We start from the raw sequence: 14,896 nt of genomic DNA, 5'->3' as shown, positions 1-14,896 counted from the left end.
AGAACCCCATCGGCAAGTGCCAGATGAAGATTGGCAATGGCGTTCCCATCCATCTCATTCCACTTGTCATCTTTGACCTCAGCTGGCCTTTTCGGTGATGGCCTCAAAGCAGATTGTCCTTCCTCGGGATTGCCTTTTATTTTTCGACTTCCACGGTAGAAATTACTCCCGTTGAATTTTTTTCAATATCATGCTTCTCGCCATTGCTTCTATCACAACCGCTTCAAAGGGCGTGAACGGCTTCCTCAAAGGGTGAATAATAATCTAACTTATTTTTCCGATGTGGAGGATCCACTATTAGTGGCGCCACGAGCATACGATAAGTAGATATATATACACACTCTAAGTCTGGCTCTGGTACCACTTGTTGTGAAATGTAGGACTGGATATAAGCGATACTGCAGACAAAAATAAATAAGAATAATCTTTGAAAAATAAAGGACACAAAGATATTACGTGGAAAAACCCCTAAATAATTAGGGGTAAAAACCACGGGCAAGGATAGAAGAAATTCACTAAGTGGGAAAAATTTCGAAGCTACAAACTCTCTCTAATAATAAGGAGAAAACCGATGATCCTCTCTTATACTAGGAGAATAGACTAACTCTCAAACTATTTTCTCACACTTCTCACCCTTCTTCTCTTTCTCTAACTTCCTCACTCACTTGTGTGTCTTAACAAATGTCATGGGGGTTTATATAGCCCTTCACCAAACAAACCAAGTGCCAGGATCATTTTGATCCAGGGCTCATAATGATGGGGTAGGGTGGCACCTACCCCCAAATAATAAAATATTCCCCCACTAACTCTCTTCACCTACCACCAAGTCACTGACAGAAGGAGAAATGACATCCTTGCCCTTCCATGTTGATGAAGAACATAATTGGCATGGGCCAATCAACAATTGGTATGGGCCAATTAACAAAAAAAGAAGGCAACTTTTAGGGTTTTATGTGATCATTAAAAAATAAGTTTTACAGAATAGTTGTTAACTCAACATGTCAGAATGTTGAGTAGCTAGCAAACAACATACTTAAATATATATATATATATATATAGTGATTGAGATGAAAATGTTATAAGGGTGCGCGTGATTACTAGGAATGATCAATTAAAAAATAAATTTATTTAAAATAAATTGGGTGTAGCACATATTACTGTTAAATTAAGAGATAATAGATTAAAATGGTATGAACGTGTCTGTAGACGACTAGTGGATGCCCTCATTAAAAAAAAATAAAAATAAAAAATAGAAAAGTAGATCTTAAAAATGCTTGTCATAAATTTTACAAAATAATATGTTTGAGATTTGTCTATTTATTTATTTTTACTCTTAATAGAACAATATGAGAGAATAAGATTCATGTATATAACTGACCCCAAATAGTCATGTACATAAGTGGAGTGGAGTCTGGCGGTGATCCACTCTCCGGGGTAGATCATGATCTTCTCTCCGACTAGTCTGTTTTTGTATTATGTTGTTGGGCTGAGAATCCCTTGTTGATTCTCATCCGACGCTGTTTGCGCTCAGTTTGTATCTCTACTCTTTATTTAATTAATGACAATGGTTTATCCACTTTTTCACTGACCCCAAATAATTTCCATTTTAGTATTACATTAAAAATAGTGAAAAAATGGAATATTGAAGCTTAATTTGCTCATTAAGGTATGAACTTGGCTTCTATTGAGAAGCGGGCTCAAATTAAAAATTATATAAAAAAAATATTCATTTTAGTAATATAGATAAATTATAATTTATTAAAAACAACAAACACTATTTATATGCATGATAAAGGTGGCGCCAACAGGGAGGTAGTGGAATATTGGGTGTTGTTTCAATGTTGCATCATCAATGACATCCTTATAAACCGACTTTTCTACATAAATTAAAGAGAGAATGGACTCTTAAATATCGATTGTCAAATCAAAGAGGAGGTAAGCTAGCTAATATGCTTGCACAATATCACAGAAGATAAAAACTAAAAAGAACAAATCACACATGAAATCAGTCAATAAAAATATCCACCAAAAATAAAAAAATTTATGTGGTTTCGGTTTTAAGCTTACATTCCAAGAATAAGAGTGATGAGAAGATTTTACTATAATGCCAAACGATGAAGAGTACCAACTTGTTCTTAAGCTTGAGATCTATCAAAAAGTGTGCATTCACAAGGAGAGAATATATCCAAATATTTCAAAACATGAAAAAGTATAAACTTACTCTCCTTTGCCATCTTTAAAAATCTCTTCTTCAATATATGGCTTGATGAAATATCTAAAGATCAGGCATTAGCTTCTCCTATTTTAGTCGAGTCATCTTCTGCTTTCATGTCACCCTATGCCTCTTCATTTGATGTCAAGAGGGTTTTATGCTTTAACTTATGGGTTGAACATGGTTGTGTTGAGAGCAGTGTACAGGATAGTATTTGATAAACCCCAAGTTACAGAAAAATACATAGAGTTTGAACATGACATGGGTTTATAGCATTATTATTCACTTATAAGTTCAAACCGAAATACATGATAACATTATTTTCCATTAGACCCTTTGGTTACAAATTACCCGGAAAAGTACAAGTTAATACAAAATAAAACAATAAAAATATTATACTCAAATTATTAACTTAAATTAATTTTTAAAACCTAAACAATTATACATTTTTATGCTTACCATAATTAACTTTGGAAGAGATCCCACTTACGCCGGATCCATTTGATAAGCTTCACATGATAATTAATTATCAATTATCAATCTTGCATCTACCTAATTAATGGTTTTAATCCAATAAACTCATGAATCAAAATTAGAAATTTCTCTAGAACGTACTCAAAGCTAAACCATCATCAAATTCTCATTTGCTCTTTCCTCTCCTCCTCCTTTTGCGCTAGTAAGTTCTTTAGCTTGTTCTGCTTGAAAATACCAGTCTGTCCTCACAAGCACCACCGCAAGCACCACCGCGCAAGACCCTTGTGCCGCGAGCAGCCCCAGCCACAATCCGGTAAGCCCAAGCTTCAACAGAAATGCACATATCAATGCCACCGGCATACCAACACCGTAGAAACAACCCAAGTTCAAGTGAGCTCCTAGCTTCGCCCTCGCACTTCCTCTTAGCGCGCCGCACATTGCCGTCTGCGGGCAGTTTCCAAGCTCACAAAGTCCTACCACCGGCAACACGGACATCACAATTTTTACCACCCGCTCGCTGTTAGTAAACATCAAACCCCCACCATTTCATAGCATATACATTGAACGCCATTGCGACGATTCCCATGAACACACCCCAAATAGTGCCTATAGTAGCAACTGTCTTCGCTTTCACTGGCCTTCCTCTGCCGAGCTCTTGCGCCACTCTTGTCGACACTCCATAGCTCAGTGATGAAGGAAAGACATAAACTAATGCTGTCATTTGCATCAAAATGCCAATTGCCGAAACTGTTTCTTCGGGATTGTTCAACAAACCACATAAAATGATCATGAACTCATACCACCACCATTCCAAGCACACTGAGATGCAGCTCGGTAATGCTAGTGAAAAGATAGAAGACCATTCTTTGAAGCAATCTAAGTTCATCCTTGTCCATGTTTTTTCGCATACCCCGCTAAGGTAAATGTATGATATTACAAAGAAGAGAAGGAGGAAGTCGGTGACAGCGACCGCAGTGGCTACTCCTTTAATGCCGGAACCAAGAATGATCACAAAGTAGTAATTGAGAGGGATGTGAAGCAAAGTTGATATTGTTGAGCAAACTGCAGGAACATGATTCAAGTTCTGTGTTCGAAGGAAAATGCGAAGAGGATTGATGAAGGATAATGCAATAAGGTCAGGTAGAGCATAAAGAAGGTAGTTCTTGGCCAAATGGGTGATTGTAGGGTCTTGGCCAAGATGAAGAAGGATATGGCTGACATTTAGCCATAAGAGAGAGATGGGTATGCAAGTTAGGAGAAGGATTAGAATGGTCCGATGAAGTGTTTGGCTCACCAGATTCCAATTTTGTGCACCGTAAGCTTGGCCGCAAATGGGCTCCATACCGATGGAGAGACCGGAGAGTACTGAGTAGCCAGTTATGTTCGCAAAGCCGATAGATAGAGCTCCTGCTGCAAGCTCTCTTGGTCCAAGCCATCCTAAGAAAAGCATCGAGATGAGGTTTCGCGCGTAGTAGAGGAGGCCAGATGCTATTCCTGGTGTCGTGATTTTTGATAGTGCTTTAATCTCGTCGGCAATCTAATAGAACATACAAGACTTTTTTGAGTTTGTATCTAACATGGTATCAAAGCTTATATATATACACATATATAATTATTACCTCATGGGACCAAGATAAAGATGAATGCTCATCTTTTATTTCTAATGAAGGATAAACAAGAAGAATCTCGGCTTGTTGAGCAAGATTACAATACTTGTTACATAACAATGGTTCGAGGCATGGATTATCTGGAGTTTGACACATGATTATTAACAAGTTCTTGCAGTCTTAATTTGAATGCTGATATGGAGTGGAGATTTTAGAGATTTATATAATGTAGAGTTTGATAAGAACAAAAGATTTGACGGAGGTGACGAACAAGTCTCACATGGCGCTTGTATTATTCAGTTAACTACAATTGTAGACAATGTGATGATCATGTTGATTTCCGAAATGTGAGAGACAAAAAGGGAAACTGTCAGGAACAAAGTAGCCAAATGTTCTTGACTTATAGCTGTAGCAGCCAGTGAACTAGGCAAAACTTTAAATTGGATTCATTAGCTTGCAAAAGCTAAGCTACTATAAGAATGTTCGAATTTTCCTAAGATGGGTTTGATTGTTTGTGAGACATGTACAAGAGATGATGTTATATATATATAGTGATTTTGTTATGAGAAAATTATTATACGTTTATATGTATTTTCTTTTGATGTTTTGATTGAGTTCTAAAATTCTTTATTTTACCACCTTCGTGAAAGTTGGTAACTCTCTTCCTTTTCAAATGATATTTTTCTTGTGACAGTTGACTTGAATGGTAGATTTTTTAATATATTGTGGAGAATTATAAAGGAATAATTGATAGTCGGAAAAAAATTGAAATACTTACCGATCACTTAAAATTGCTTTCTATATGTCTAGTTTTAATATATATATATATATATATTAAGAAAAAATTAAATGATGATTTTGTGCTTAGTTTTTTTTTTGTTTTTTTTTGCAATGCCAAAGGTTATGTGAATATTCACACGGTAACAACTAAATTAACATAAAATCGGTCCTCATAGTTTTGAAAGACGCCTCATATGTTTATATCTAAATCATACATATAAACACAAAACTTTTCTCTCCTATTCAGTGTAAGATTATTTGTTTCATTTACTATACACAATGTTAAACCCAATGAGCTTGATTATCACTTCTAAATTATAAAAAATTATAAAATTTAAGTTTAGTTAATGAAACAAAATTTATTTAGGCGAACATTCCCAATTTTTGAGGTTTAGAGGTAATTTTCACTTTATTTTAAAAAAATTAATTTAATTTTATAAAAGGAGGGGTATATCTTTAGGGAATACTTAGTATAATTTCATAAATATTTTTTTTTTAATCTTTTTTTTTAACTTTATAAAAATATCAATGTAATAATCAGTAGTATATTTTTAAAATAAAATGAACATAAAAGCATACTATTGCTCAAATACCTTTTTTTAGATTTATATTTATGATAAGGTGAACATTTTGGATGCATATAAATAAAATATTTTAAACGTAACATTATATTTTATACAACAAAGCACTAGCAATATATATATAAGCATATGGCCCTCAACTTCTGAGTTAGTGAATTTAGACTCTTTATCTTTGATTTGTGAGGAAAATGTAATACTATTCTCCTAATGCTGAGGCATTGTGAAAAGGCAACAAGCATGAAGAAAAGTGATTTTTTTAAAGTATAAAATTAACTATTTTTTCAAGCATAAAGATCTCCCTAAGGATATACATAGGTAAAAAAAACAATAAAAAAGATGTTTGAGAAAAAAAAATTGGACCAAACTTAGGAAAGGATCATATAAAATGGAAGAGCTTTGTTGTATCTAATTAATCATCCTTGTTCTTGTGTTCACATAGATGAATAGCCCTCTTACATTTAAGCATCCTCCTTAAATTAATGAGTAAATTAGAATTTAGCCTTAATCTAAGCTTGTTTTCTTAAGAACATAAATTTGTATAATGTGTTCTCTATTGTTAATGGGGACCATTGTGGAAGCTGCCTAATGGTTTCCTTGAAATGAGATTATTGGCAGACTAGATAACCATCAAATGCATGCTTGTAGATTCAATAGAGAGAATATTACAAGGGACATTGGCATTGTAGTTCCACAATGAATTGTTTGATTTGGATCAATGTTTAAGAATATCCATCTTGATGTTTTTTATGTGTAGAATGGGCCAAATTAATAATTTCATCCTATAAATTTGATTTTACTGATGTTAAAAACATTTGTTAAGTTTTAATAAAAAAAATGGATTAGGCCTTAGGCCAAGATCAGGTCTGAATTTTGGTTGATTTAGCTTGTAGAACTATTAATAAAGTTTGAAGGCAGCAAAAGCTTGTGGTCACTTCCTTGTTTTGCTACCTTGCAATGATTTTGCTGAGCTGCATGTATTTGTATTTTCTTTTAATTTAAAAAAAAATTGTGGTTTATTTATTTTTATTAAAAAACAAAAAAAATAAGACAAGTTCATTTGAACTCGGACTGATAAAATTTAAGCTTGATGCAATGAAATCAATCCCTCTATACAAAAGAAAAACAAGAGAATTTTACAACCAAATTCACAACTATACACACAAATAAAGCAAAACAAAATTAGTTGCAAATGAAAAACATCCTTCCAATCACAATGGAAGCTCTATTTGCTAAAAATTGCTGTTCAATTAGTAAGCTTTTGAGCATTGAGTATATCACACATTCCTCTGCATTGTTTCAGTAAACAAAGATGAAGATCAAAGCACTCTCAGAGCTCCCATCTAAAGTTATGTACTTTTCGACATCAATCACAGAAAAATAGATCACTATGTATTGCAATGATCCAATGTAACTCACCTTAAAAATACTCAAAATCAAGATATGAAGAATCATTTGCATTATTCCCTTTATTTCCTCCTCCGCTGCTGCCGCCACCACCGCCACCAGCACCGCTACTAATACTAACATCAACACCATTTTCCGCGCCTTTTTTCTCCTTAACTGCATACTGTGAAAAGTCTACGGCATCGGGCACATGGGGCGGAGTGGTGCTCCTGATCAATGCCCAATTCACTCCCTCGAAAAATGGATGTTGTTTTATTTCGGTTGCTCCTCTTCTATAAGCAATTCTTTTTTGAGGGTCCTTTACAAGAAGACCGCGAATAAGATCTCTTGCAACCATGCTTACACTGGGCGTGTCGGGAAATCTTAGAGGTTGTCCTACAACATTGAACAATGTAGCTCGATTCCCCGCACCTTTAAATGGAGTTGTACCATGCAAAAGCTCAAAGAGAAAAATTCCGAATGTCCACCAATCAACGGCACTACCATGTCCCTCACCGCGAATAATCTCCGGAGCTAAGTACTCATGAGTGCCTACAAATGACATTGATCGCGCATTTGTTGGTTCTGCCATGAGCTCTGGAAGGTTACCATTGCCAACTCCGAAGTCAGATTTAGATTTTCGATTCCGCTTTGGGAGTATTCTTGGAAAAAATGCAGTTGGTTGAATGCACCCTTGGACAGCATTTTCCGAGTCTAGTATGCCACCACCACCACCGTGTACAGATGATGATTTTACTAGTGTTGGATTGACAGAACACCGAAGCGATAGATCAAAATCAGAGAGCATGATATGGCCTTCTTCTCTAACAAGTACATTTTCTGGCTTTAAGTCCCTATAAACAATGCCGAGCATGTGCAAGTATTCAAGGGCTAGCAAGACTTCCGACGCATAAAACCTGAATCATAGACAGTATTAACATGCTGAACAGAGTATTTCTAAGGATTGCATGAATATTCAATCCTAAGCAACCATTTGAAAATGAATTTCACCAATTAGATTAAATACGGAATGAATAATAAGCACAAAAAAAGAAACTAGAAACTAACCGTGCCGCCTGCTCGGTGAAATACTTGTTAGGCTGTTTCTGCCGAAGAGAATGAAGATTACCTCCACTGCAATACTCCATCACCAAACAATAAAACTTATCGGTCTCAAAATGTGAATATAATGTAGGCAAGAAAGGATGGTCCAAAAGGCCTAAAATTTCCCTTTCGGTCTGCGATCGAAGCACCTTATTCCTACTGACAAGCGAAGCTCGGTCCATAACTTTCATCGCAAAATAAGCACAAGTCCCCCTAAGCTCAACAAGATAAACACTACCAATATCACCATAGCCTAGGCGTTTTAAAAGCCTGAAATGGCCAAGGCCAATGGGGGAATCTCTTGAATTAGCCAACCGAATAGCTTCCCATCGGCAATCCCCTCCGGTGTGCCTTCTGATCGGAGCCGAATAAGTACTAGAGCTATCTAAACTGTTACTCCGCGTACTAGTAGTCGTCGTATTAGTGCTGGTAGTTGCAGAAGAGTCACTAACAGCAGCACTATCATTCAATTTGGTGAAAACAGAGGAAGAAGTTGAGGTTGACGGCGAATAAGAACCGGTTTCAGATATATTAGGAACAACCATAGAATCAAGAGCCTGAGGACTTGGACAAGGGCTGGTGTCAGGATCAGTACTACCTCCATTGATAGAGATTGGATCCATCTTCTTCTTATTCATCAATACTGATGGTTTGTCTGTTGTGACTGGTATTGTTTTGATGTCAATGTTTGAACTAATGTTTGTCTGCAATGAAAACAAAAAATTGAGAGCAAAGTGATGAATGAATGAATGATAAGAAGAAGATTGGATTGGATTACCAAAATCATTACCATAGATAGAAGGGAATTTTCCAAATGGGAATGAAGAGGGGATGAGAAGGTTGGAGGAGTGGAGGAGGGTGGATGGGAGGTGGGGAGGGAATTGGGGAAGGGATGGGTGGATCCATCCACAAAATAAAATTGGGATGGATAAAAATGTGAAAACTACTTGTAAATAAAAAAAGCAAACAGAAAGAAAGAAATTATATATAAATAAATATTAAAAAAAAAAGAAAAAGAAATGGGAGGGAGAGAAGAAGACGTGGGGAAGAGGAAGGATGTGTTGTTGTTGTTGTTGTTGTTGTTGTAGGTGTAGGTGTGGAGGAGGAGGAGGAGGAGGAGGAGGAGAAGGAAAGGTTGGTTGGAAGGTCATGGAGAGAGGGAAGTGATTGTTGAATTGACTGGAAGGTGGATATCCTCTCAAACTCAACTCAACTAACTAAACTAACTTTCCCCCCTTTTTTACCGGGAATATTGTTATATATATATATATGTAATAGGTTTAAAAAAAAACAAAGGAAAAATTTCTTGATTTTGCATACTCTAGTCTCTACCCACTGACTAGTATGCTCTTGTAAGAACTATATTTTTGTTTTGTTTTTTTAAAAATTTTGATTATATGTGTACGTGGTTGGGAATCAAATTAAAATTTTATTAAAAAAAAATATTTTATTTTTTACACTAGAAAGCAAAGAGATGATAATTTGCGCAATGTTTTGGAGATATTCTAGCTTCCAGGAGATGATGCCTCTCACTTTCCTCCTAGAGAGTACTGTTTTATCTTAATTCTTAATTTTATATATATTTATCTTCACACCTAGTGGATAGTTTTCACTGTATCTTTTTACTTTGTGTATTTTATTATCTATTTTGTAACTCTCTTCTTCTATATATCTTTTGTATTTTTTTTATCATATTATTAACATAACCGATTTATTTTTTATAAAATTATTAAATTGATTTATGTAAAAGTGCTATATAAATAAATAAATATGTTTATATGGATGCATGTTTATATATATATATATATATATATATGAGCTTCAATCATCTAAGCACATTCGTAGAATTGAAAACTATGAATGTTACTATCAACCGTTGGATTAAAATCTAACGGTTCATTAATATTAGATGAATAATAATACTATATTTATAAATAGTAGCACAATGAAAAGTGGGATACACAGTAATTTAATCTGAATCGTTCAATCAATTTGTGCACAGTTAGGTCTCATTGTAGCAGCTTAATTGGTACTATGCTTGCCGTTGAACGTCCGCAGATGATTTATTTCCTATATATATATTAATATATATGTAAATATTAAATTATATTTAAAGGTTAAGAGATGTTTCTTATGAAATTTTATGCATTCTTTTATTAGAAAATGATAATTTGAATTTCAATTGACTCAAATGGTAATAATGTCAATTTTAATAACTATTACTGGTTAAATTAGACTTGATTAAATTAATATCATATTATGAAAGACAAAAGAAATAATAAAATCCATCACATCATGATCTACCAAATATCTATATATATATAATGACAAAAAAATAATTTTGATTTTGTTCTATTCTTTTATAACTTGTCATATTCATACTGTTCTCCTACAGGTTGCTATTTAAATATTCAGACCGAATTAATGTTTCAAAGACCATTCATTTTTATTTTTTTAGTACTCAAGATGTTGTATTTTATTAAAAAAAAAATCCAAATAGAAGAATCAAACTCTTAAAAACATGCAAGCAACTATGTGGTTTATAAATCATGATTGAATATAAAAAATATAAAAAAGGCTCATATATATATATATATATACATACACTAATTGAAAAAACTTTAGCTCATACCGTGTCATTTAGTTGGGATAATTACAATTTTAACTTCCGATTTCATGAATCCTTGTTTTCAGTCTAGATGAAACTTGGGACATAAAAATATAAATACTTGCAAAACTAAATTTGGGGGAAAAATTATGTATATTAATATTATTTTGTGTATTATTACATTTATGTGTATTATTTCAATTTATATAAATTAGTATCATTTGATAAAAGAAAATCTGCCACACAACATCTTGTTTTTCTTATTTAAATCAAGCACCCTCACTAAAACAAAGTGTGTAATTAGAATTATATTTAGAAGTAAAAAATCAGTCATAAAATAAACCATCTTATACCAAAATTCAAATAACTCAAATATTTTTCCATAAAATGTTTATTTATAATAAATAAACTTAAAGTATATATATTGCAAAAAAACAAAAGTTTGTCCTTGTTCTCTTATATAATATTTACATATATATATATATATATATATATGTTCACTTTTTTTTGTCTTTCATTGTGGTCACACAATAATTGAAAGCACAAATGACAGAGATCACATGGGTACTAAAAAAACAACAAAAACAATTAAATTCTCTAAATAATTATATCCTCAATATAGGTTCACTGTCTCCAAATCTTATCAAACAGTTTCCTTCCATTATTAGAAACATATAGTGTGGTAAATTTAGGTTCCAATATAAAAATTGCCTATCATTATCATAATATCTACTTTAAATTTTTAAACAGACTTGATTCCATATAATATGTGCTTGATTAGTATCTACAGATATATATTCAAAAGAACTTAATTTTCTCATTTTTCCTTATATTTAAGTTTTGATCTTTCTTGTTTCATTCTTGATGAATGATGATGATAAGAATCTTATGGTGCCAAGCTTATCTTCATCAGTACAGTTTGTAAATATGAATATGAATATAAACAGTACTATTCATTTGCTTGTCACTATTGAGAATTGAATCATGGTATCTCAACAGGAAAAAAAAAACTGCAATGTTTTAACCAGAAAGTTTTACATTGAAGGGTGAAAATTTTAGTAATTCTCATCAATGTTATGTTTTCAGCATGTGTAGTCTGAATTAATATTGACAATTATATGTAATAAGTTTCATCAAAATAACTGATTTTATTTATTTAAGCTCATGGATACATCATGTTCTTACATTGTATATGAAGCCCAATGAAGAAAATTACTGTATTGGCACAAGAAAAATGAGTATTATTTCACAACAGATAAGGTAGAAATTCATACTATGTTCTGTGCCTGCTGAGGAATTTAAGCTGCAAATGAAGTTGGAAAAACTAATTATCTGCAACATAATATCATATTTCAGTACATTCCTCAGAGTCAGTAATAGACTAAAATTCAGATATCTGAAATTGGTTGTTGGTTCATATCCTGAATCTTTGGAGCTGAATGTTTGGTATTATTCCCCATCCCCATAGAACTATCATTGGAAACAATCATGCCATTGTGCAGTAGTAGCTTATCATCAGTTCCAGAATAAGTTTCAGCATGGTTTTCTGATCAGAGATTGAATTAGATAAGTATTTGTTTCTTCTTCATTTCATTTGAAAATCAAATGCATTATAATTCATATTGTATTTATTAACACTATCTGAGCTGCAACAAAGATACATACCTTCCACCATCTCAGCAGCAATTTGAAGTTCCATATTACCATTCTTTTCTACATCTGGCTCTAACTGTTTAACCATGAAACCATGGTTGTTTTCTCCTTCATTCACTGAAACATCAATGTTTTGTATCTCTGTAGGATCAATACCATCGGTTCGAGAACTGGTATCCAGTTCGGGGACAGTAAAACCAGGAAACAGAGGAGACAAGGCATGTTTAGTGGGAAGAGTCATAATCTTTAAAATTAAAACAGTATAGGCTATCACTCCAACAAAGATGAATAGTTTCTGAGTTATGTTCTGACTTGAGTCTTGATATATAGTAATATCATGCTTCATTTCAGACATCACTCCGGGTGTCGATAAATCAGGTTTTAAACTCTTCCAAATCCTGCAAAATTAACAAACAGCCAAAAGAAATTCTTCTAATTCTGCAATATGAAATTGCTATGATATTATCTACAGATATTGATAATATGGAAACAAGAACAAATGTCCAAGAATGAAATCATGAATTACAGGCCAAGTTCCTCAGATACTTGCAAATGCATTTTCAATTTCCAAGCATTAAATAAGTAAAATCAACAGAAAAAAAAAAAGAACTAGTTGAATGTCTGATCTTTTAGTGAGCCTTGGTATTATCTAGACTGTAGAGACATCGGTAACATGGAGACAAGAACACATTTTCAAGAATGAAATCATGAAACACAGAACAAACTCCAAAACACTGTACATGCAACCATATTTTTTTCCCAAGTACTAAGGAAGCAAAAGGTTTCATATACTGTTCATCCGGACTGTACATCCGGGTTTAAGATCTTCGGTTAGTGCTTGTTGTATTCAAATATAAAAAAGAAACATCATTACATCATTAGCAAAGGAAACTTCATAGGTGACATGAAGGATAAGGGTCAATAAAAACACCATACAATATCTTAATCATATTATAACTGAGCAATGGCACATAAAGTTTCTAGCCAATTACACATAAAGAATCTAAATAATCACACTAACCAAAGTTTGATTCAAAATATGATACAACTTCTAAACTTATTGATAAACTACATTAATTCTTAAAAAATGGCTGCCTATGTTCTGAATCAGTAACACAAAAAGTTATTAATCTTTTTATCTGAACAGATAATTTCAGAAGCCTTAATAAACAACTCTAAAATCAGAGATAAACAGAGATAATAACTAATAAATTTTCATGGTTTTGAAACCCAGAGTTGAAAATTTCAAGGCAATAATTTTTTTGGTTAATGAACATATAGAGCTTACCAAAACTTCTCTCTTCAAGAACACCGTCCAAAGCAAAAATCAGAAAGACTGATTAGATCCACAACATCAAGATACTGAAAAAAAAAGTAGAAGAAAATAATTCAAACTTATAAAAAAAAAACAAAAAAACCAATTAAACAAGAACAACATACAAACTCTTAAAACTAACATTATCAAAACAAGAGAGTAATCATCCTTCTTGTTTTTCTTATCACCAGTTCCCCATATTCTCTCCACAAAACTCAGAGCAAGGAATCAATGATGCAAACTACTAATCATTCACAATAAATAGAAGATAAAAAAGAATGAAATGAAGCACAGAATGGTAGATGTAGCATAGCAAACTCACATACGCATATTTCCTGTGCTTGTGGAGGGTGGGAGGAGCTCAAACTCGTCAGAGATGGTTTGATGTTATGGATAAAAGTAAAAGATCAAGTGTTTGCAAAGAATAATTTGTATTTTAAAGAAGGGAAGGGTAATAATAGAAAAAGCAAACTATACGGTTCCTCCTCATTGTTGGGCCCTTTGCCGATGCATAACCATCCTTCCCACTTTGTTTTGACCTTGCAACCTCGTGTAATTACACATCTACCTCTGAAAATTTGTAATTGTCTGTCTTTTAAGAGATGTACGTTTTTTTTTTTTTTTACATATACATTTTATTTGCCTATATAGAGATGGGTGAAAGTGGGTAATCCAGTGGCATTGTCATAAGACAATGACGGGCAAAACATAATATCAAAATTATGCTCTAAAACACTGTTTATTAATATTTACGGATCTTAGTACTGTTTATAATATTGTTTAAATAAGTTTGGTGGATCTTTGGTGTTGTATTTTTTTCACCTAAAATTACATAGTAAGAAATTTATTAATTTAATTTAATTTATGAAAATCTTTTGGTCATATACGTGAATTTTCATCTTTTTATATAATATTTGACCGAATTAATAAATTTTTAAATAGTTAATAAGCAATTATAATTGGTGCATCATTTTATTTGTCAGTCTTTTGACAATTTTTTTTTTTTGTAAAAAAAAAAAATTTAGTTTAATAATTAAAATAACTTTCAATTACAATAGGGAAATCAAGAGATAATTTTTTAAAACACAATTTCATCTTAAATATATAAACGATGGCAGCTATGAAAGATGGTTTTTAGCCCAATTCCATACTAGCCAGACATAGATTGTATATATGCAT

The 14,896-nt window shown here is 32.9% G+C and overlaps 3 protein-coding genes across 7 annotated transcripts; all 3 read right to left on the bottom strand.

Annotated features, from left to right (window-relative positions):
- Positions 1 to 3,206: 3,206 nt before the first annotated feature.
- Positions 3,207 to 4,449, bottom strand: LOC120260111 (protein DETOXIFICATION 48-like). The gene is made up of 2 exons (XM_039267550.1): positions 4,306 to 4,449; positions 3,207 to 4,223 (listed from the first exon to the last, which is right to left on the bottom strand). The coding sequence occupies exons 1-2, from the start codon at positions 4,447 to 4,449 to the stop codon at positions 3,207 to 3,209; spliced, it is 1,161 nt and encodes a 386-aa protein (XP_039123484.1).
- Positions 4,450 to 6,818: 2,369 nt separating this feature from the next.
- LOC120262433 (serine/threonine-protein kinase AGC1-7-like) lies at positions 6,819 to 9,217 on the bottom strand. Its single transcript, XM_039270537.1, has 3 exons — positions 8,932 to 9,217; positions 8,106 to 8,845; positions 6,819 to 7,954 (listed from the first exon to the last, which is right to left on the bottom strand). The coding sequence occupies exons 1-3, from the start codon at positions 8,932 to 8,934 to the stop codon at positions 7,072 to 7,074; spliced, it is 1,626 nt and encodes a 541-aa protein (XP_039126471.1). The 5' UTR covers positions 8,935 to 9,217; the 3' UTR covers positions 6,819 to 7,071.
- Positions 9,218 to 11,877: 2,660 nt separating this feature from the next.
- LOC120260701 lies at positions 11,878 to 14,190 on the bottom strand. Of its 5 annotated transcripts, XR_005536477.1 has the most exons (5): positions 14,040 to 14,190; positions 13,691 to 13,764; positions 12,715 to 12,800; positions 12,415 to 12,572; positions 11,878 to 12,295 (listed from the first exon to the last, which is right to left on the bottom strand). XR_005536477.1 is itself a non-coding variant. In XM_039268249.1 (4 exons), exons 3-4 carry the CDS (start codon positions 12,755 to 12,757, stop codon positions 12,138 to 12,140), a joined length of 501 nt encoding a protein of 166 aa, XP_039124183.1. In that variant the 5' UTR covers positions 12,758 to 12,800; positions 13,691 to 13,764; positions 14,040 to 14,189; the 3' UTR covers positions 11,878 to 12,137. The 5 variants fall into 5 exon arrangements, 4 of the variants coding, with proteins under 4 accessions (XP_039124183.1, XP_039124184.1, XP_039124186.1 ...); XM_039268249.1 differs by having other exon boundaries at positions 12,415 to 12,800; positions 14,040 to 14,189; XM_039268250.1 differs by having other exon boundaries at positions 12,415 to 12,800; positions 14,044 to 14,146.
- Positions 14,191 to 14,896: the final 706 nt, after the last annotated feature.

Source organism: Dioscorea cayenensis, chromosome 5, assembly GCF_009730915.1.
Source record: "Dioscorea cayenensis subsp. rotundata cultivar TDr96_F1 chromosome 5, TDr96_F1_v2_PseudoChromosome.rev07_lg8_w22 25.fasta, whole genome shotgun sequence".
NCBI classification, from domain to species: Eukaryota; Viridiplantae; Streptophyta; class Magnoliopsida; order Dioscoreales; family Dioscoreaceae; genus Dioscorea; species Dioscorea cayenensis.
Note: the sequence above shows the minus strand (reverse complement) of the source record. Positions and strands in the feature narration are given on the sequence as shown.

Excerpts from the sequence above, each read along its gene's own strand:
- LOC120260111 (XM_039267550.1), bottom strand. The coding sequence starts at position 4,449 with ATGTGTCAAACTCCAGATAATCCATGCCTCGAACCATTGTTATGTAAC. Across the intron at positions 4,224-4,305 it reads CTTTATCTTGGTCCCATGAG|ATTGCCGACGAGATTAAAGC; the intron begins GTAATAATTATA and ends ATGTTCTATTAG.
- LOC120262433 (XM_039270537.1), bottom strand. Across the intron at positions 7,955-8,105 it reads TTCACCGAGCAGGCGGCACG|GTTTTATGCGTCGGAAGTCT; the intron begins GTTAGTTTCTAG and ends TCTATGATTCAG.
- LOC120260701 (XM_039268249.1), bottom strand. The coding sequence starts at position 12,757 with ATGTCTGAAATGAAGCATGATATTACTATATATCAAGACTCAAGTCAG. Across the intron at positions 12,296-12,414 it reads TGCTGCTGAGATGGTGGAAG|AAAACCATGCTGAAACTTAT; the intron begins GTATGTATCTTT and ends ATCTCTGATCAG.